At 43.3% G+C, this 22,792-nt stretch overlaps 1 protein-coding gene across 1 annotated transcript in view; it reads right to left on the reverse strand.

The window, feature by feature from the left end:
• LOC311107743 (phospholipid-transporting ATPase IG-like) overlaps positions 1-22,792 on the reverse strand; it is a 66,242-nt gene that overhangs the window by 7,252 nt on the left and 36,198 nt on the right. Inside the window, exons 7-24 of the mRNA XM_084150262.1 lie at positions 21,457-21,545; positions 20,545-20,595; positions 20,016-20,080; positions 19,830-19,911; positions 10,817-10,967; positions 10,270-10,467; positions 8,802-8,972; positions 8,117-8,316; positions 7,906-7,977; positions 7,717-7,790; positions 7,508-7,611; positions 7,052-7,233; positions 6,432-6,698; positions 6,026-6,197; positions 5,689-5,791; positions 5,408-5,553; positions 3,932-3,991; positions 35-162 (exon numbers count right to left, since the gene is read on the reverse strand). Of these exons, the coding sequence (XP_084006388.1) occupies positions 35-162; positions 3,932-3,991; positions 5,408-5,553; positions 5,689-5,791; positions 6,026-6,197; positions 6,432-6,698; positions 7,052-7,233; positions 7,508-7,611; positions 7,717-7,790; positions 7,906-7,977; positions 8,117-8,316; positions 8,802-8,972; positions 10,270-10,467; positions 10,817-10,967; positions 19,830-19,911; positions 20,016-20,080; positions 20,545-20,595; positions 21,457-21,545 (2,315 nt within the window). The remainder of the gene's footprint in view (positions 1-34; positions 163-3,931; positions 3,992-5,407; positions 5,554-5,688; positions 5,792-6,025; positions 6,198-6,431; positions 6,699-7,051; positions 7,234-7,507; positions 7,612-7,716; positions 7,791-7,905; positions 7,978-8,116; positions 8,317-8,801; positions 8,973-10,269; positions 10,468-10,816; positions 10,968-19,829; positions 19,912-20,015; positions 20,081-20,544; positions 20,596-21,456; positions 21,546-22,792) is intronic.

The following is a 22,792-nucleotide window of genomic DNA, read 5'->3' on the forward strand; positions in this document are numbered from 1 at the left end:
GGCACAAAATGAATAGTGTCGTTCCCGGCCCTACCTGTAGAGGGTGGCGTTGTCCATCAGGACTTCCATACAGATGTGCTGCTCCAAGAGGCTGTAGGCCAGGATAGGCATTGAGGTGAAACAGATGTTGTACATCGTCAGATAGGCTGCATCGTAGAGGGGCTGGGGAGGACGCGGGAAGGAAGGGGGGTAGGGACAGGACGGATTGGGAACCCAGGGGTTAATTACACAGAGAGGAGAGAGCACTCACATACACACACTGACAAACACACAACCACTACCTAACACAGGAAGATGGCTCTATAGCCTGGAGCCTGTTGCTGTGTGGCCACATGCAGAAGATATCCGTTGATATATACACACAGATGGATCTGAGAGAGCAGGTCTGAGCTGGGGGGCATCTTTTAAACTGAGCTACTTAGAGACCGAGTTTACATATGTTAGCTGTGTATACTGAGAGATGTGTACCCTCTCCTGCGAGAGCTAAACATGTGCCAAAGGAATGAATACATTGCCTAAGATGGCGAAGACTTACTTGATGTAACCAAGGGACGTACTAGTCATATTGTATACATAACGTGCATATAATATGAATGTCACATACATACATATATACATACATACAGTTGATGTCGGAAGTTTACATACACCTTAGCCAAATACATTTAAACTCAGTTTTTCACAATTCCTGACATATAATCCTAGTAAAAATTCCTTGTTTTAGGATCACCACTTTATTTTAAGAATGTGAAATGTCAGAATAATAGTAGAGAGAATGATTTATTTCAGCTTTTCTTTCTTTCATCACATTCCCAGTGGGTCAGAAGTTTACATACACTCAATTAGTATTTGGTAGCATTGCCTTTAAATTGTTTCACTTGGGTCAAACGTTTCAGGTAGCCTTCCACAAGCTTCCCACAATAAGTTGGGTGAATTTTGGCCCATTCCTCCTGACAGAGCTGGTGTAACTGAGTCAGGTTTGTAGGCCTCCTTGCTCGAACACGCTTTTTCAGTTCTGCCCCCAAATGTTCTATAGGATTAAGGTCAGGGCTTTGTGATGGCCACTCTGTCTCCTAGAGATTAACGTACTTTGGTGCGAAATGTGCAAATCAATCCCAGAACAACAGCAAAGGACCTTGCGAAGATTATGGAAGAAACAGGTACGAAATAATCTACAGTGGGGAGAACAAGTATTTGATACACTGCCGATTTTGCAGGTTTTCATACATACAAAGCATGTAGAGGTCTGTAATTTGTATCATAGGTACACTTCAACTGTGAGACGGAATCTAAACCAAAAATCCAGAAAATCACATTGTATGATTTTTAAGTAATTCGTTTGCATTTTATTGCATGACATAAGTATTTGATACATCAGAAAAGCAGAACTTAATATTTGGTACAGAAACCTTTGTAATTGCAAACAGAGATCATACGTTTCCTGTAGGTCTTGACCAGGTTTGCACACACTGCAGCAGGGATTTTGGCCCACTCCTCCATACAGACCTTCTCCAGATCCTTCAGGTTTTCGGGGCTGTCGCTGGGCAATATGGACTTTCAGCTCCCTCCAAAGATTTTCTATTGGGTTCAGGTCTGGAGACTGGCTAGGCCACTCCAGGACCTTGATATGCTTCTTACAGAGCCACTCCTTAGTTGCCCTGGCTGTGTGTTTCGGGTCGTTGTCATGCTGGAAGACCCAGCCACGACCCATCTTCAATGCTCTTACTGAGGGAAGGAGGTTGTTGGCCAAGATCTCGCGATACATGGCCCCATCTATCCTCCCCTCAATACGGTGCAGTCGTCCTGTCCCCTTTGCAGAAAAGCATCCCCAAAGAATGATGTTTCCACCTCAATGCTTCACGGTTGGGATGGTGTTCTTGGGGTTGTACTCATCCTTCTTCTTCCTCCAAACACGGCGAGTGGAGTTTAGACCAAAAAGCTATATTTTTGTCTCATCAGACCACATGACCTTCTCCCATTCCTCCTCTGGATCATCCAGATGGTCATTGGCAAACTTCAGACGGGCCTGGACATGCGCTGGCTTGCGTGCGCTGCAGGATTTTAATCAATGACGGCGTAGTGTGTTACTAATGGTTTTCTTTGAGACTGTGGTCCCAGCTCTCTTCAGCTCATTGACCAGGTCCTGCCGTGTAGTTCTGGGCTGATCCCTCACCTTCCTCATGATCATTGATGCCCCACAAGGTGAGATCTTGCATGGAGCCCCAGACCGAGGGTGATTGACCGTCATCTTGAACTTCTTCCATTTTCTAATAATTGCGCCAACAGTCATTGCCTTCTCACCAAGCTGCTTGCCTATTGTCCTGTAGCCCATCCCAGCCTTGTGCAGGTCTACAATTTTATCCCTGATGTCCTTACACAGCTCTCTGGTCTTGGCCATTGTGGAGAGGTTGGAGTCTGTTTGATTGAGTGTGAGGACAGGTGTCTTTTATACAGGTAACGAGTTCAAACAGGTGCAGTTAATACAGGTAATGAGTGGAGAACAGGAGGGCTTCTTAAAGAAAAACTAACAGGTCTGTGAGAGCCGGAATTCTTACTGGTTGGTAGGTGATCAAATACTTATGTCATGCAATAAAAATTAAAATTAATTACTTAAAAATCATACAATGTGATTTTCTGGATTTTTGTTTTAGATTCCGTCTCTCACAGTTGAAGTGTACCCTATGGTATAAATTACAGACCTCTACAGGCTTTGTAAGTAGGAAAACCTGCAAAATCGGCAGTGTATCAAATAGTTGTTCTCCCCACTGTATATCCACAGTAAAACAAGTCCTACATCGTCATAACCTGAAAGGCTGCTCAGCAAGGAAGAAGCCACTGCTCCAAAACCGGCATAAAAAAGCCAGACTACGGTTTGCAACTGCACATGGGGACAAAGATCGTACTTTTTGGAGAAATGTCCTCTGGTCTGATGAAACAAAAATAGAACTGTTTGGCCATAATGACCACCGTTATGTTTGGAGGAAAAAGGGGGTAGCTTGCAAGCTGAAGAACACCATCCCAACCGTGAAGCACGGGGTGGCAGCATCATGCTGTGGGGGTGCTTTGCTGCAGGAGGGACTGGTGCACTTCACAAAATAGAAGGCATCATGAGGCAGGATAATTATGTGGCTATATTGAAGCAACATATCAAGACATCAGTCAGGAAGTTAAAGCTTGGTCGCAAATGGGTCTTCCAAATGGACAATGACCCCAAGCGTACTTACAAAGTTGTGGCAAAATGGCTTAAGGACAACAAAGTCAAGGTATTGGAGTTGCCATCACAAAGCCCTGACCTCAACCCAATAGAAAATGTGTGGGCAGAACTGAAAAAGCGTTTGCGAGCAAGGAGGCCTACAAACCTGACTCAGTTACACCAGCTCTGTCCGGAGGAATGGGCCAAAATTCACCCAACTTATTGTGGGAAGCTTGTGGAAGGCTACCTGAAACAAAATTTGACCCAAGTTAAACAATTTAAAGGCAATGCTACCAAATACTAATTGAGTGTATGTAAATTTCTGACCCACTGGGAATGTGATGAAAGAAATAAAAAGCTGAAATAAATCACTCTACTATTATTCTGACATTTCACATTCTTAAAATAAAGTGGTGATCCTAAGACAGGACATTTTTACTAGGATTAAATGTCAGGAATTGCGAAAAACTGAGTTTAAATGTATAAGGTGTATGTAAACTTCCGACTTCAACTGTACATACATACATACATATACACACACGTATAAATATATAAGACTGCAGCCACTCCAGGAGATCGAGGAGAGAGGGAGTGTCAGGTCAACCAGAGGGAAAGAGTATGGGTGTAGACTGGAGAAGGTGCTGGGGTTCAATGGGATACTCTGCTATTTCATGTTTAGTGCATCTTTGAATCTCAGAGAGGGGAGGGGGCCCCAGCAGGACCCGGAGCAGTACTCACTTGCTGGGAAGATCCACAGAAAAACTGGTACAAGAACTGTGGTAAGATGAAGCATAGGTTCTGTTAGCAAGAGAGGGAGAAGGAGCCTGAGGTTAGACGCATCAAAAGATAATGGACATGTCCTTTGGTGGTGGAGAACTTTGGTGTCTGGGTGTCATCTAAATCACATGGGCTTGAGCAGTGTCCTTTATCAACATCAGAACACTTACTGTGTAAATCTGTGGCTCTGTTGCGCTCACATTTTACAGTTGATAGACACCTCTTTGTTTTTTTGCAATCGCCTACATAAAGATCTAAACGTCTCCGGTGCTACTGCTGGGCTTATTCATTGTCTTGCTATCAATTACACAGGCCGTGTGATCTATTTCTCGGTCGACTCATATCAACATCTCTGGGCATTAGGTGGTGGGGTAGCTAAATGAATACAACAGAATATGCCTAATTAAAAGAACAGTGATGAAGGAAATGAAAAATGCTCGGCAGGGCATGCCCAGATCTCGTGGCACCATAGTAAAATTGGAGCGAGAAAGATGGCCGACGCGCCAACATTTCACAAATCCGCTCCATGCTCCAGCCAAATTACGCACACTCCGCTCCTCGCTCCACTCACATCCTCTGTTCAGCGCAGCTGACTTTAAGATAACCTTATAGAGGCCCCCCATCTTGGTGGGGTAGATAAATTAGCATTTTTAAGCCAATTTCCTGTAGTTCTACACAGTTCTCCATGGAGCTGTTGTAAAGCTAATTTCCTGCATTGCCATGCATTTTGCCATGGCTAATTCTGTGTTATTTTGCTCAAAGATTATAACAAAATCAGTACTGCTAAATTAATTGTTTATGGAATTTTCAATTTACCCTGACTGTCTAGCTTTTATTTTGGTGAATGTTAGTTCTCAAAGATTATATTATTTTAAAATATATAGGTCCACTATCTTTTCAACATACTTTATATCTGGTTTTAGTAGTTTAATTTGATACAGAAAGCGTTTTTCCATTCCGAAAATTAAAACACACGTTTTTATATTTTTTACACTGTTTGGACATAGGCTTCCCGCTTAGGTGGGCCGCCTAAGGATTTAAATGGCAGAAAAATCCCTGCATCACTCCCACATAATCCTCATATTTACATTTACGTCATTTAGCAGACGCTCTTATCCAGAGCGACTTACAAATTGGTGCATTCACCCTATAGCCAGTGGGATAACCACTTTACAATTATTATTATTATTTTTTTTTTTTTAGGGGGGGTAGAAGGATTACTTTATCCTATCCCAGGTATTCCTTAAAGAGGTGGGGTTTCAAATGTCAAATGTCTCTCTCATATCTAATGCGCTTTCTTTTGGCAGCAACAGGCTTATGTCTTATAGCTCCAAACAATGACCCACCCTTGACCTCATCTGATGTGACCAATACTCATGATCCTCAGTTACCATAAGCACAGTAAGTTATGGTGCCTACATTTGTGCTGCCCCCTACCTTGTAGAAGAAGTATTGCACCAGGTGGGCGATGCGAACGTAGTAGAGGTGCCCATGTCCCAGTAACAGTTTCTTCAGGTGCTTGAGCTTAGGGATGGCATAGTCACTGTTCCTCACCGCCTGGCGACCCTCTTTACCTTTTATACCTGAGACAGGGAAGACCAGGGCAAATACACACTTTTAAATCTAATTTTTACATTTTACTGAATTTAATTTGAAACATAATTTCAAATATTAAACATTTCATAATTTGGGTCTACAGTGATATCACAGTGTCTTACCGATGCCAATGTGTGCCTCCAGGATCATACTGACATCGTTGGCTCCATCTCCGATGGAGAGGGTGATAGGGCTGCCTTTAGAGTTCTTCACCATGTTCACAATCTATATAGGAACGAGAGAGCGGAAAGAGAGAAAAAAAGTGTATTAAATCCCACTTGGTTCTGCAATCAAAACAAGACGCCTAGATGCAAACGTATTCAGGCATTTGTAATATCATTACCAGGTGTAATATGGGTAAATATAGATATTTATTTTGCCGTGAGACCTCACCTGGTTTGCTTTTAACTTCTGTAGATACACTTAATCTATCAGCAAGCTCCTATGACATCACCTCACCTGGGCCTTCTGTAGGGGAGCCATGCGGCAGCACAGAACAGTGGTACAGTTCTGACAGATCTGGAGGAACAGACTCTTGTAGTGGCTGGAGTCTGGAGAGGAGTTGAACACTAAGGACAGAGTGGCTCCGTCTATGATGAAGCCGTAGTCCTGCTTAGCTGAAGACCAGCTCCTGGGAGGGGAAGAGAATGCAGAGCTTTCTTGAGACAAATCGAAATCAAACTAGAGGAAAACTGTCTAATAGTTCAAGACATTATAATTTGCTACCAATTGTTATCATTTTACGACAAATTATCATCAATTTACTACCAATGATTATCAATTTACTACCAATAAAATGATCAATAAGTAACTCCAACGACCCTCCTCCTTCCTTCAAACCTCCAACCCTAGACTCGGCACTGACCTGCTGATCCCAGCTTTGCCCGGTGGAGCGTCCTGCACTGCCCTCTTGTGGTAGTCTAACAGCACCTCATGCAGTCGCTCTTCTCTCCTCCTCCCTCCACCCTCCAGGGTTCGCACCGTCAGCTCCAGCAGCTCTGTGCCCTTCTGGAACAGCCGGCAGGCGTAGCACGTGGACTTGGCCGTCTCCATCTTGTCCCCCGTCAGCACCCACACCTTCATGCCGGCTCGCTGCAGGGCCTCCATGGTCTCCGCTGCCTCCTCCTGCAACCTGGGGACAGAGGGAGGAAGAGAGAGGGAGAGAAAGAGGGAGAGTGAGTGATGAGTGGCAGTTTGCAGTGAAAAGGTGATATGAAAAGGGGTGTGTCAGAGAATGAGTGATGGGAGGACAGGGATGGCTAAGTGAGAGAGAAAGATGAGATGGCTGAGAAGCAGAGTGTGATTGAGTGTGTGTGACAGTCAGTGAACACGTTCACATGTGTGCGCCTGTCTGACAGAATGACTGAATACATATTGTAAAGGAGGAAAAAAAAATATGCATATAACTCCCACCGCACCCATAGGGAATAGGGTGCCATTTGGGACGCAGCCTGAGAGTTAACCCTGAGCTGACTGTCCACCCACCTGTCCTCCACGGCGGTAGCTCCGATCAGGCTCATCCCAGTCTCCACCTGGTTGTAGACAGCTATGAGTTTCTCCTCTCGGTCCTGTAGGGCCAGCCTAGCCTCCCTCAACCCTGCGTCTGCCTGGGCATACTCTTCAGAGCTCAGCAGCTTGTAGGCCACACACAGCGTCCGGTAGCCCTCCTGAAATATGGCACAACCACACATCGTAAGTTACCAATCAACACAAGCACACAAACACATTCTCGCTGTGTGTTTTATAAATGTGCAAAATCTAGACTTTCAATGTACCTATTGCATATGGGAAATAAACTAGAAATGTAAACTTGAATCGTAAATCAATGTACACACAAACAAAAATGGTAGCCTCCCTGGGAGACCTTTGACATAAAGGCACAGACGTACAAAGACATTGTATAAACATGAAGTTAGTGAAGCGGATGGGGCAGTGACACACCGTAGCGTTGCGCTCCACGTGCATGTGTATCCTGTCCACTTCCTCCTGCCTGACACGGGGAAAGATGGAGGAGTCGGCCCCCTTACAGAACAGCATGGTGTCCCCTGAGCAACCAACACAGCCAGGACATGTCAGGACTGGGGTTACAACAAACAAAACTAAAAGCTAATAGACGAAAAGCTGTCGGTCAATCTCAATCCCTGACTCACCGCATTTGGATCTGACTATTACGCTCATACGCCTTCTCACGGGGTCAAAGTTCAACACGTGAAGCAGCTCGTACCTGCAAGGGGAAATCAGATGGCCGTGTCAATCAAAAGGATAATTTTGAATGGGGAAAGACGGCTAAATGAAATCCATTAATAACATTAATCAAAACTCTTCACATGTTGACTTACGTTTCAACATCGTTATTTCTGTTCATTACTCTCATGTTCTTGCTCTCCATACCTAGGAATGTGAAACCATACCTATAGATGGCAACAAAGACAAGTGAGCAGTACTGATTCCACAACACCCTAATCAAACCAAGTCCACATTGAAGTTAATTTGTGTGATGGATTGATTGATTAATAACAGTTGATTGATTGCCCAGGCACTGTCCCTTACTTCATGGCTCCCTTGACCAGTGCCACCTCGTCGGGTGAGGAGGCGATGAAGCCCCTGAGCTCTGCAGGGTGGACCATCTCGCCGTCCAGCCCCAGGACACCGTCCACCTGGTCCTCAACCCCGTCCTCCTGACCCGTAGACTCCTTGACCTGCACCGTGTGGCACAGACACAGAGCTCGCAGGAACAGCTCCTCCTTCTCCTGAAAACACAATACAGGCGCACACACACGCATGTTACTTATTTTACGGTGTGCCATTTACCAGAGGTGTATTCATTAAGAACCAAATGCAAACGGGCTGAACTTGTCCAATAAGAAACTCTTGTTTTTGTTGCAAAACGTTTTTCTACAGTGTGCAATGAATGTTAGAATGAATACACCACTGGTATGTACTTTTATATGGCATAGTAACAGCTTACATTATTAAACTACCTAACAACCTCTGTCTCTATGGGATTCAATGACACAGGTTCATTAATAGAGGAAAACAGCCATTGAGTACAAACTGCTGGCCCCATTAATCACACTGGATCTGTCACAGGTTGTTAGAAGGTCACGTGTGATGCTTGTTATTCTGTCAGGTGACCTCTGATTCCACCATCACACTGGGCCTTCTGATGCCCATATGTTGGCATGCCTAACTGGCACAGTGATGAGGGGGGGCAGATAACCAGTCATTCACCCACCCTGCCAGCCTTCTCCTGCAGCATGCTCACGGTTCCATCTGTGACACAGAAGCCGTCCAGCTCGGTACTCAAGTCACGGTACTTGTACTGGAAGCCGTCGATGCAGCACTCGATGAACTCCATGCTGTTCTGGGTGAGAGTGCCCGTCTTGTCCGTGAAGACATACTCCACCTAAAGGACACGGTGAAACTGCAGGGTCAGACAAATATCCTTTTCACACAATCAAATGTATTTATAAAGTCCTTTTTACATCAGCAGATGTCACAAAGTGCTTATACAGAAACCCAGCCTAAAACCCCAAACAGCAAGCAATGCAGATGTAGAAGCACTGTGGCTAGGAAAAACTTCCTAGAAAGGCTGGAACCTAGGAAGAAACCTAGAGCGGAACCAGGCTCAGGGGTGGCCAGTCCTCTTCTGGCTGTGCCGGGTGGAGATAAGAGTACATGGCCATTAAGGCCAGATCGTTCTTCAAGATGTTCATAGATGACCAGCAGGGTCAAATAATAATCACAGTGGTTGTAGAGGGTGCAACAGGTCATCTCAGGAGTAAATGTCAGCTAGCTTTTCATAGAACCACACTACAGAGCCAAACCAAGCCAAGCCAATCTGTACTGGGCTGACCTGGATGGGCATCTACCATAGTTCCTGGAACCATGCTGGAGAGGACAATGTGAATAGAAAATATCTGCGCCAGCACAGTACTATTCAGGTTCGGACCTATAGTGTGAATCGGGGTGTACTCATTAGTCCAAACAGTTGCAAAACAGAACGTTTTGTAAATAAAACAAGTTTCAGTTGGAAGAAATTGGCGTAATGGAAAGGAAGGGTCGTAAAAAAAAAAACACTTCGCGCAATTAACGGCTGTAAACAATAAGAATGGGCAATTAATCCCTGACAGAGTTACACCGCATAAATCTAGTTTACCAAGCGTCATCTTTAATTGAAGTAATCATCTGGCAAACCAACCGTGACTGATCTACGACGCCACTGTTTGAGATGGAGGTTGGAGTCGGGAAGGCACAGCCAATCAAGGAATATTAAGACCAGTTAGACCATTTCATATTCTGAAATTTGAGGAGTTGTTCATGTGGGTTTAGGGTCATCACTCCACCAAAGACTGGGGCTGAGGGCAAAGAGGCCCTAGACCTCTAATAAACCTACGGCCTCGTTTGAATACTAAAATGAATCTCCAATTACCCTCTTCCCTTTGAGGTAATCACTGATCTAACATGACTGGGTAACTGAGAGTTCCATTGCAGTACATAAATCCAGTCATTTAAGATAAGTGATTACTTAAAGAAAAGGAGAAAGGAATGATGCATCAAGTATTCAAACAGGGTGGATATCTGGCCAACTATCTTCAGCAATTTGGTGGGAATATGCGATGACCGAAGAATACTAGCTCCTTTGGGAGAGTGGTTATGGGGCTTATCAACGTTAGGTTGGTTCCATATTTTTAACCCCTGACCTGTCCTAGCTCCTCGTTGAGGTCAGAGGTGTTGACCAGAGCCCCTTCCTGGATCTCAGGGTCGAAGAAGTCCTTGTCCCAGGAGATGAAGAAGGAGCCCAGGAACTTCTGCATCTCCACCGTCACGTACATGGACACGGGGATGATGAAGTTGAACAGCACCATGAACGACAGGAAGTCAGTAAACATATTCAGGTACTGGGGGAGAGAGGAGGGAACAAAAAGGAAATGTGGTTAAAATACACAGATCAAACAGGAAGTCAGTAAACATCTTTAGGTACTGGGGGAGAGAGAGGGGTGAACACAGGGAACAGTGTTAAAACACACTTCCACAAACTGGAGTGTCCTTGGAGAAAAAACACACTTGTATAATGCAGTGTTAGAAGCCATTGGGGTAATGTAACTCTGGGTCAATGAACTGTGCCTAAAAGGCTCAACATAAGGCATTAAGTTGCATTTGAGACTGACTGCGGTCAGCAGAGAGCATTATACGGTGCTAAACTGTATTTCTCTGTGTAAAGTATTTTTAGCTGAGTGAAGGCCTCACCAGGTTGGCATCTTTCTCCTTCTGCGTCTTCTGGTTGTACCAGGGCTCTTCCTGGCCTGGTCGGCTCTGCCACACGTACTTGAGCGTGGTGCACACCAGGGCCTTGCTCACCAGGATGCACAGGTACACCAGCAGGAAGGCATTGATAGACCTGAAACACGAGTATTAACAACCCAACTTCCATTAGCAACACTGAAAATATACACTACCAGTCAAAAGTTTGGACACACCTACTCATTCAAGGGGTTTTCTTTATTTGTACTATTTTTTACATTGGAGAATAACAGTGATGACATCAAAACTATGAAATAACCAAAAAAAGTGTTAAACAAAATCTAAATATATTTGAGATTTGAGATTCTTCAAATAGCCACCCTTTGCCTTGATGAAAGTTTTGCACACTCTTGGCATTCTCAACCAGCTTTATTAGGTAGTCACCTGGAATGCATTTCAATTAACAGGTGTTCCTTGAAAGTTCATTTGTGGAATTTCTTTCCCTCTTAATGAGTTTGAGCCAATCAGTTGTGTTGTGACAAGGTAGGGGGGGTATACAGAAAATAGCCCTATTTGGTAAAAGACCAAGTCCATATTATGGCAAGAACAGCTCAAATAAGCAAAGAGAAACTACAGTCCATCATTACTTTAAGACATGAAGGTCAGTCAATACGGAACATTTCAGCTTCATTAAATAGTACCCGCAAAACACCAGTCTCAACGTCAACAGTGAAGAGTCGACTCCGGGATGCTGACCTTCTAGGCAGAGTTGCAAAGAAAATGTCCAGTGTTCTTTTGCCCATCTTAATCTTTTCTTTTTATTGTCCAGTCTGAGATATGGCTTTTTCTTTGCAACTCTGCCTAGAAGGTCAGCATCCCGGAGTCGCCTCTTCACTGTTGACGTTGAGACTGGTGTTTTGTGGGTACTATTTAATGAAGCTGCCAGTTGAGGACCTGTGAGGCGCCAGTTTCTCAAACTAGACAATGTATTTGTCCTCTTGCTCAGTTGCGCACCGGGGCCTCCCACTCCTCTTTCTATTCTGGTTAGAGACAGTTTGCGCTGTTCTGTGAAGGGAGTAGTACACAGCGTTGTACGAGATCTTCAGTTTCTTGGCAATTTCTTGCATGGAATAGCCTTAATTTCTCAGAACAAGAATAGACTGACGAGTTTCAGAAGAAAGTTATTTGTTTCTGTCCATTTTGAGCCTGTAATCGAACCCACAATTGCTGATGCTCCAGATACTCAACTAGTCTCAAGAAGGCCAGTTTTATTGCTTCTTTAAATCAGCACAACAGTTTTCAGCTGTGCTAACATAATTGCAAAAGGGTTTTCTAATGATCAATTAGCCTTTTAAAATGATAAACTTGGATTAGCAAACACAACATGCCATTGGAACACAGGACTGATGGTTGTTGATAATGGGCCTCTGTACGCCTATGTAGATATTCCATTAAAAATCAGCCGTTTCCAGCTACAATAGCCATTTACAACATTAACAATGTCTACACTGTATTTCTGATCAATTTGATGTTATTGTAATGGACCAAAAAATTGCTTTTCTTTCGAAAACAAGGACATTTCTAAGTGACCCCAAACTTTTGAACGTTAGTGTACACCCCCAGGAAGAATGACAAGCGACCACTTACTGTTGATATGGTCATTTTCATAAATTCTTAGAATGTTTGGGAATTACGTATACTAAGGGATTTGTGAAAATTCTATAGCAATATAGAGTGGGAAAGTGGCCGTGCGTTTGGACAATTAATAGACACTGCTGTAAATAAAACTGAATGAAAACATTGTCTTGTCCAGGACCGGAGTCTACACAGACCGGTGCGCTATAGCCAATCAGAGCTACAGTAGGCCTTTATACAAACAAGCCACACGGGCCTGCCATCATTCACTTTGAACAGGACTGTGTGTTTACAGGCAGTCACAACAGCGCGACTTTGGATCATTAGAACGCAGTCGACAAAAGCCACAAAAAACATCAACGGATTTTTGCAAATATGTAAACACCATGGGAGTCCGCTTACATTTGGGAACTTTACAGTCCTATTGATCAAACAAACATGAAAAGGTAGGCTCTCTCTCCCTCAGTTACGCACATCAACAACAAGATCAACTAATGCTACCCAGAGCAAGATGAGAGAAACTCTTAACGAAGGAACATAAGATAACCCTCTCAATCTTTTTCAGCTAGTTGGTCATCAAAATTGAACTGATAAACAATGGGGAATTGTACACTCCTCGTCCTTCTGCAGCTTGCCTGCTAACTGGCTAATGTTGGCTAGCTTGCTACTTCCAGACACAAATGAGAGAACACCTCACTGACCATTTTACTCACCTAGAGCATTCTTGACTAACTATAACTTTTTTGTCTACGTTTACTGACATATTCAGCGGGTGTTGCGCGTTCGTAAATGTATAACTTGTTCTGCACTCTGGTACACTCAGACGAGAGTGCTCTGAAATCGGAGTAGATAGCCAGAGTGAATTTGCGACTGTAAGAGATATGCTAACTGGATAACAGTTGTTCAAGTTCTTTCTAGCTAACCAAATGACACCTGCATCTCTAGCTGTGTATAGCCATCCACTCCTCCAATGGCATGACATCCTCCTAGCTAGCTAACGTTAGGCTACGTGTTTTTAGCTTTCTACATAAATAGATACACTAGCCTATTAGCCATGTTATGACTGACTTGTGATCATTGCCCTTGCTAGTTTGATTGTATTGACATTACCAGCCTTAGTTACATTTATCTGTTTTTGTCCAGAATATTGAGTCATTGAAACTGAAACAGTGCATCCTGAACGGAGGCAGCAAACAATGTACCAGGCCAGCTGTGATTTACAACCTGATAGCAATATTTTTTGCACTACGAAGAAATGTATTGGTGAATTATATTAATCATGCATTGAACTGCATCCATCTATTCTGCCAACAATGTGTACGTTATTGAACTTTGAGTCAAATAGAACATACTTTTAAAACCTCTTATAAAGTTGCTTTTGTAGCATAAACTGGGAATTTTATATTTTTTACTGATATTGATTGTATGTTTGTTTCATATCTGCAAAGTAGTTAAAACGCTGTTTAACCTTTAGGTCACCGGTTACTTTCTGTGCTTAACGTGAAACGTTTTTTGCAATGGGAAGTAATAGTTGTAAAATTCCATTTGGAAATGCCTAATGGTTGTGTTTTTGTATTCTTATGATTGGGACCTACTTGCTTATTATGTCCGAGTTTATGGACTGCTTATCCTTTAACACAGGGGTGTCAAACGTACGGCCCGCGGGCCGGATCAGGCCCGCAAACGGGTTTAATCCGGCCCGCGAGATGATTTTGAAAAAATAAAAATAAGAAAAATTAAATATATATTATTTTTTTTAAGTATAAAAATGCGCTGCAATTTTTCAATAAAATAAACTGCTGTTCCAATTGCGTCCACTGGATGGCGCAATAGCAATTGTGTTAAGCAAGCAAACTGTTTATACCGGGGCAGAGCAAGTAGGTCAAGCACGTGCAGCCAATGAGCTACTTTGTTTTGCCCGCGATATTTATTACGGCTTCTACTTTTAACATTATGTGCTTTGGCACCCTCATTGCCCCAATATGTCTCTGTCAAAAAAGAGAAAAGTGGACGCAGAGTGCAGAGTGTTCCAAGATAAATGGTCATCCTATTTAATCACGGAATTGAATGGGAAAGCTGTATGTTTGGTGTGTTCAGAGCATGTTGCAGTGCTGAAAGAATATAACCTTCGTCGCCACTATGTGAGTCTTCATGCTGACAAATATGACAACTTTCAAGGACAGCGGAGATGAGAGAAGGTGAATGAACTGTTGGCGGGTCTGAAGAAACAGCAGTCTGTGTTTACTCACAGCCGAGACATCAGTGACGCTGCAGTGAAAGCTAGCTACCTCATTGCTAATGAAATCGCAGTGGCTTCAAAACCATTTAGTGAGGGTGAATTTGTAAAAACATGCATGATGAAGGCAGCGGAGATTGTGTGCCCTGAAAAGCGGCAGGCTTTTGCAAATATCAGCCTGACAAGAAACACAGTTGCAGACAGGATTTCCGATCTTTCAGTGGATTTGGACAGCCAGTTGAAGCAAAAAGTAAAGTCATTTATTGCGTTTTCGGTTGCAATTGATGAAAGCACGGACATTACAGATGTTGCACAACTGGCCATTTTTTCATCCGCGGAGTTGATGACACATTGACCGTCACCGAGGAGTTCGTGGAGTTGGTGCCGATGACAGATACAACGACAGCAGCTTATATTTTTACCGCACTCGTCGGCGCGCTGGACAGGGTCGGAGTGGACTGGTCCCGCACTGTCAGCCTGGCTACAGATGGTGCGCCCTCAATGATCGGGAAAAAAGCAGGCGTTGTGACAAAGTTCAGAGAGAAAGTGCAATCTGCAAATGGAGGACATGATTTTTTGACTTTTCACTGTATTTTGCACCAGGAGGATTTGTGTTGCAAGTCATTAAAGATGGATAAAGTCATTAAGGTGGTCATCCAAACTGTTAATTTCATCCGATCCAGAAGCCTGAATCACCGTCAGTTTGACAGCCTTCTCAGAGAGAAAGACCACATCTATGGCCTGCCATACCACACTGAGGTAAGATGGTTAAGCCAAGGTGCTGTGCTGAGGCGTTTCTTTGATTTACGAGAATAAATTGAACAGTTCATGGAAGAAAAGGGCAAACCAGTGTTAGAATTTCATTCCGCAGAATGGATGCCGGACCTTGCATTTATGGTGGATGTTACAGAGCACCTGAATAACTTGAACAAACAGCTGCAAGGGCGCAACAAAGTTGTCACGCAGTATTATGACAGCATACGTTCTTTCAAGTTGAAGCTGTCATTGTGGGAGACGCAACTTGCCGGTGGTGATGCAGCTCACTTCCCCTGTCTGAAAAATGTGTGCGCGACCCAACATGTGGCAGACATGAAGCGGTTCAAAGATAAAATAACTGGACTGTTACGGGAGTTTGAGCAATGCTTTCAGATGTATGTTTATATGTTTTTATGTTGATGTGCTATTGTTTTTAATTGATTTTATTTGTATATTTAACCTATTCTTGACTCTGTGGTTCTTGCACTTGTTTGGGGAACAGGATTTCATTATTTTTATCTACATTTCTGCCTGAGAAATGACACCCTGATATAGTTCTGTGATATACTTCTGTGAATCACTGAGGCATTGTGTGTTTGTGTGTTCTTTGTCCTCAGAACTTTCAAATAACTTGAGGTGTTTTATGATTAATAGTGATGTTGTGCTTTTGGACACTGTCCTCAGGCTCCAGCTTTATGTTTATATGTTTTTATGTTGATGTGCTATTGTTTTTAATTGATTTTATTTGTATATTTAACCTATTCTTGACTCTGTGGTTCTTGCACTTGTTTGGGGAACAGGATTTCATTATTTTTATCTACATTTCTGCCTGAGAAATGACACCCTGATATAGTTCTGTGATCTGTGAAACAGTTCTGTTAATCACTGAGGCATTGTGTGTTTGTGTGTTCTTTTTCTTTAGAATTTTCTAATAAACTTGACGTGTTTTATGATTAATAGTGATGTTGTGCTTGTACTATTTTGGACACACTGTCCTCAGGCTCCAGCTTTATGTTGTATGTTGATCGTATTAAAACAAAGAAAACAATCTGAAGTTGTTGTTTTTAAGTTATATATACCATGATTTTTCCGGTCCGGCCCACTTGGGAATAGATTTTCCTCCATGTGGCCCCTGAGCTAAAATGAGTTTGACACCCCTGCTTTAACATCATGCTGTATGTGACTGCTCGCGTTCCATCGACCCTATGCAGTGGTGTAGTGGTGCCTGGTTTACTCAAATCTTGCCAAAAAGTTCCCAAGGGCCCACTTAATGAAGGAAAGGCACCCTGTTTGAAAAATCCTGTTTTCCTATGTTTGTTATGAGTTTTCCTATAGATCTTCACTCTCAATCACACTTTTATTGTAATAAAACAAATACAAAACTGAATTGATGGTCTAAATTCACAACAATGCTTAAACCAAATCAATCTGATTGGGTGGGCCTGGCAGGGCCTGGCTCCCCAATGGGTGGGCCTCTGTCCACCCAGGCCCATCCATGTCTACGCCCCTGATGCAAACAGTGCATGATGACAATTGCGCATCACAAATAACCTACTAATCAACACTTCGGACTAAACTTTTTGAATACCTGGTTTGCATACCCATTGTTGCCTTAATTAGCATTTGCTGGTAGATACGTCTTCCCTACTCTACCGGCGTCATTCTTCTGTGAGCTGCTCCATGCCAAAACCAGTTGAGAGCTGCACATTTGCTGCCTGCAGATGATATGGGGCGTGCATGTGAATATATTTCACATGCTTTGCGATTGTGTAGGCTAATTTGTGCATGATTTCTCTATTGTACTACATAATTGATAAGCCGTATACCTCCACTACACTACTTTGATACGCATCAGTAAGGATTAAGAAGTGAGTATACGCAATGCCCACTGAAAAAGTGGGTATACGGCTTACACCTGCGTATACCCTCCACTACACCACTGGCCCTTTGTGTTTTACAAAAAGTGTACTCCTACATGAGTGCGCTAGTATTACGGTTGTTGTCCGTTCAGAATCACGAACCTGTCACACACTGAAGGCCTATAGGTTCGCCACTACGCAAACATTTACATTTTAGTCGTCATTTAGCAGACACTCTTATCCAGAGCGACTTACAGTTAGTGAGTGCATACATTTTCATACTGGCCCCCCCGTGGGAAACAAACATGTCTATAATAGATATAAAAGCTGTTAAGATACTCTATTAATGTTTCAAAAAAGGAGTGTATATATATATATATATATATACACATACAGTATCTCACAAAAGTGAGTACACCCCCTCACATTTTTGTAAATATTTGAGTACATCTTTTCATGTGACAACACTGAAGAAATGACACTTTGCTACAATGTAAAGTAGTGAGTGTACAGCTTGTATAACAGTGTACATTTGCTGTCCCCTCAAAATAACGCAACACACAGCCATTAATGTCTAAACCGCTGGCAACAAAGTGCACACTTGCTGCCTGCAGATGATAGTGAAAATGTCCAAATTGGTGAAAATGTCCAAATTGGGCCCAAAGTGTCAATATTTTGTGTGGCCACCATCATTTTCCAGCACTGCCTTAACCCTCTTGGGCATGGAGTTCACCAGAGCTTCACAGGTTGCCACTGGAGTCCTCTTCCACTCCTCCATGACGACATCACGGAGCTGGTGGATGTTAGATACCTTGTACTCCTCCACCTTCCGTTTGAGGATGCCCCACAGATGCTCAATAGGGTTTAGGTCTGGAGACATGCTTGGCCAGTCCATCACCTTTACCCTCAGCTTCTTTAGCAAGGCAGTGGTCGTCTTGGAGGTGTGTTTTGGGTCATTATCATGTTGGAATACTGCCCTGCGGCCCAGTCTCTGAAGGGAGGGGATCATGCTCTGCTTCAGTATGTCACAGTACATGTTGGCATTCATGGTTCCCTCAATGAACTGTAGCTCCCCAGTGCCGGCAGCACTCATGCAGCCCCAGACCATGACACTCCCACCACCATGCTTGACTGTAGGCAAGACACACTTGTCTTTGTACTCCTCACCTGGTTGTTGCCACACACGCTTGACACCATCTGAACCAAATAAGTTTATCTTGGTCTCATCAGACCACAGGACATGGTTCCAGTAATCCATGTCCTTAGTCTGCTTGTCTTCAGCAAACTGTTTGCGGGCTTTCTTGTGCATCATCTTTAGAAGAGGCTTCCTTCTGGGACGACAGCCATGCAGACCAATTTGATGCGGTGTATGGTCTAAGCAATGCTGGCAGCACTCATACGTCTATTTCCCAAAGACAACCTCTGGATATGATGCTGAGCACGTGCACTCAACTTCTTTGGTCGACCATGGCGAGGCCTGTTCTGAGTGGAACCTGTCCTGTTAAACCGCTGTATGGTCTTGGCCACCGTGCTGCAGCTCAGTTTCAGGGTCTTGGCAATCTTCTTATAGCCCAGGCCATCTTTATGTATAGCAACAATTATTTTTTTCAATCCTCAGAGAGTTCTTTGCCATGAGGTTCCATGTTGAACTTCCAGTGACCAGTATGAGGGAGTGTGAGAGCGATGACACCAAATGTAACACACCTACTCCCCATTCACACCTGAGACCTTGTAACACTAACGAGTCACATGACACCGGGGAGGGAAAATGACTAATTGGGCCCAATTTGGACATTTTCACTTAGGGGTGTACTCACTTTTGTTGCCAGCGGTTTAGACATTAATGGCTGTGTGTTGAGTTATTTTGAGGGGACAGCAAATTTACACTGTAATACAAGCTGTACACTCACTACTTTGAAAGGTCGCTGGTTCTAATCTCCGAGCCGACTAGGTGAAAAATCTGTCGATGTGCCCTTGAGCAAGGCACTTAACCCTAATTGCTCCTGTAAGTCGCTCTGGATAAGAGCGTCTGCTAAATGATTAATTAATTAATTAATTAATTAATTAAATACTTTACATTGTAGCAAAGTGTCATTTCTTCAGAGTTGTCACATGAAAAGATATACTCATATTTACAAAAATGTGAGGGGTGTACTCACTTGTGAGATACTAACTATATATATATATATATATATATATATATATATATATATATATATATATATATATATATATATATATATATATATATATATATATTTGGCCTGGCAAAGCGGTTTTATGCACTGACAATTATCAGTTTTTTTACTCAGCTGGTCTCGGGAAGAAATTACAAGTCCTCACTGTTCGAGACCCAGTCAAGACAGAGTACAAATGTATCCGACACCGAGACAAGACCGAGACGCTATGTGGTCTTGAGACCGGTCTCGAGTACTACAACACTGCTTTGTTCCCCTGTGGCTAAACCCCAATTATAGCCCCTCATTTACACATCGGATTGTCCTTTTCTCTAATTCTCTTTGCCCGCCCTTACTTCTCCACCACAGAGCGCTTCTGGGACTTCCCCTGGTAGTTCAGAGCCATTTTGGTTTCCATGCCAGAGTACACTGCCACTCCTAGAAGAAGAAGGAGAGAGAGAGCGAGCGTTGGTCAGGATCACACACTGACACCAGCACTGGGAATCATTCAGACCCTCATTTGCATTAAACAATTGCATCACCATAAATCTTCTGAGTATTCTTCAAGGTAGCGCCTTTCAGGAGGAGATTCTCTGGACCCAAAGATCTGAGGAACACCAAACAAAGATCAAATAAAGTCACAAACATTCTCTAAAACACCAAGACAGTACCCCTTCCTTTTCTTATAGCGGACACTAGCACTTGCTCTTAACTGCCTAATACTATCAATGGATAACTGCAGTCTGAGTTAAAGTCTACTCTGCCCCAAATGTTCTTGTGAAGGACACAGAACGACATCTTTTATAAGACGATTACAAAGCGAGCCTGTGACAAATGCTTCAGAGAGCACTTTCGAAGCGCTGCCCTGAGTCTGTGCCAGGTCCAGCTTTACTTTAATGCTTGTTTGGAGTTATGGATCAATTAAATAATGTTTTGATGGTTGTACAAAGAAAAAGACATGAGTGCTTAAACGACTGTGCTTTTTTTTTTGGGGGGGGGGGGGACTGAGGTACGGGAGGAGGGGTAACTAGGGCTGAGAGGAACTGATAGGGGACTGGCGAGCACGCTTACCTCACAGCAGGCTCCTGGTCATTCCTGTAGATGTGCATACGCCCCACAAACCTGTAGAAACACAAACCCTCATGAATGCACTACCCAATAGCAGTTTTTCTATTTGACCTCTCCTGATTCATCTCACGATGGACCTGAATTGAATCAATTGTGTAATGGGCAAGAAATGGTCAATCTGAATATTTTCTGATATTAGACAGAAACACACACACTGATGACTAATACTATCTGCAGCACAGGAACTAGTCAGATGTAAAACTATCACAACGCCATATGCTGATCACCAGGACTTTGCATAGACTGCACCAATTAAGAGCGAGCTAATGACTGGTGGTTTGTCCGACAGCACGCTGGCACTACAACTCTGTTTTATTGATTGTGAAAAGGAGCAGCATCTGGATGTCTTCAGTTCCTTAGGCTGTCTGAAACATCACTCTGATGTATGGCGCCCAACTGTACTGTAATGGATGCTCCTTGGCCATAGGTGGCGCCAAACCACTAGGTCTCACGAGCCAAATTGAACTGAACTTTTCCCTTCAAATCCTTGCCAGTCTCTTCCACAAATCAGGTTTCCTAACAGTCCAACATCACTAATACGAACCTGTCAGAGAGCTAGAAAGCTTATAGCCTGCCAACACTCTACTTAATGACACTGTTGCTAATAAAATGTCATCAGGGCATTCCCGATTGACAGTTGATTAAAATGACAAAACCCTACACCTAACAAATCAGTGTGCACATGTTTTTACAGTCAAGGGACCGTATTCATAAAGCCTCTCGGAGTAGAAGTGCTGATCTATGATCAGTATTAGCTTTTAGATCATCATTGTATAGACTGGGGGAGACCTGATCCTAGATCAGCACTGCTACTATCAGATCTCTGGGTGAGGAACATGTGAGGACAGAGCCTACTTGTAGAGGTCAGGCTGCGGCTGCTCGCACTCCATGGTGGCGCTGAGAGACTCCAGGTCCTGCTCTGTGGCTAGCACTGTGTAGTGGGTCTGAGAGAGAAAGCGAGAGAGAGAGAGGAGTGAGTGCTGACTATTTCAGGTCATCGCCGCAACACATACACACACACACACACACACAAACACACACACACACAGTTGAAGTCGGAAGTTTACATACACCTTAGCCAAATACATTTAAACTCAGTTTTTCACAATTCCTGACATTTAATCCTAGTAACAATTCCCTGTCTTAGGTCAGTTAGGATCACCACTTTATTTTAAGAATGTGAAATGTCAGAATAATAGTAGAGAGAATGATTTTATTTCAACTTTCTTTCTTTCATCACATTCCCAGTGGGTCAGAAGTTTACATATTAAAGTATTTGGTAGCAATGCCTTTAAATTGTTTCACTTGGGTCAAATGTTGTTTCGGGTAGCCTTCCACAAGCTTCCCACAATAAGTTGGGTGAATTTTGGCCCATTCCTCCTGACAGAGCTGGTATAACTGAGTCAGGTTTGTAGGCCTCCTTGATCGCACACGCTTTTTCAGTTCTGCCTACCAAATTTCTATAGGTTTGAGGTCAGGGCTTTGTGATGGCCACTCCAATTCCTTGACTTTGTTGTCCTTAAGCCATTTTGCTACAACATTGGAAGTATGCTTGGGATCATTGTCCATTTGGAAGACCCATTTGCGACCAAGCTTTAACTTCCTGACTGATGTCTTGAGATGTTGCTTCAATATATCCACATAATTTTCCTTCTTCATGATGCCATCTATTTTGTGAATTGCACCAGACCCTCCTGCAGCAAAGCACCCCCACAGCATGATGCTGCCACCCCCGTGCTTCATGATTGGGATGGTGATCTTGGGCTTGCAAGCGTCCCTCTTTTTCCTCCAAACATAACGATGGTCATTATGGCCAAACAGTTCTATTTTTGTTTCATCAGACCAGAGTACATTTCTCCAAAAAGTACGATCTTTGTCCCCATGTGCAGTTGCAAACCGTAGTCTGGCTTTTTTATGACGGTTTTGGAGCAGTGGCTTCTTCCTTGCTGAGCGGCCTTTCATGTTATGTGGATATAGATACTTTTGTACCCGTTTCCTCCAGCATCTTCACAAGGTCCTTTGCTGTTGCTCTGGGATTGATTTGCACTTTTCACACCAAAGTACGTTCATCTCTAGGAGACCGATCGCGTCTCCTTCCTGAGAGGTATGACGGCTTCGTGGCCCCATGTCTATAATCTTTTTTACTCTGCATTGCTGGAAATGTACCCATAAGTAAGAATTTCACTGTTAG

Source organism: Coregonus lavaretus (assembly GCF_964263955.1).
Source record: "Coregonus lavaretus genome assembly, chromosome: 32".
Taxonomy (NCBI): Eukaryota; Metazoa; Chordata; class Actinopteri; order Salmoniformes; family Salmonidae; genus Coregonus; species Coregonus lavaretus.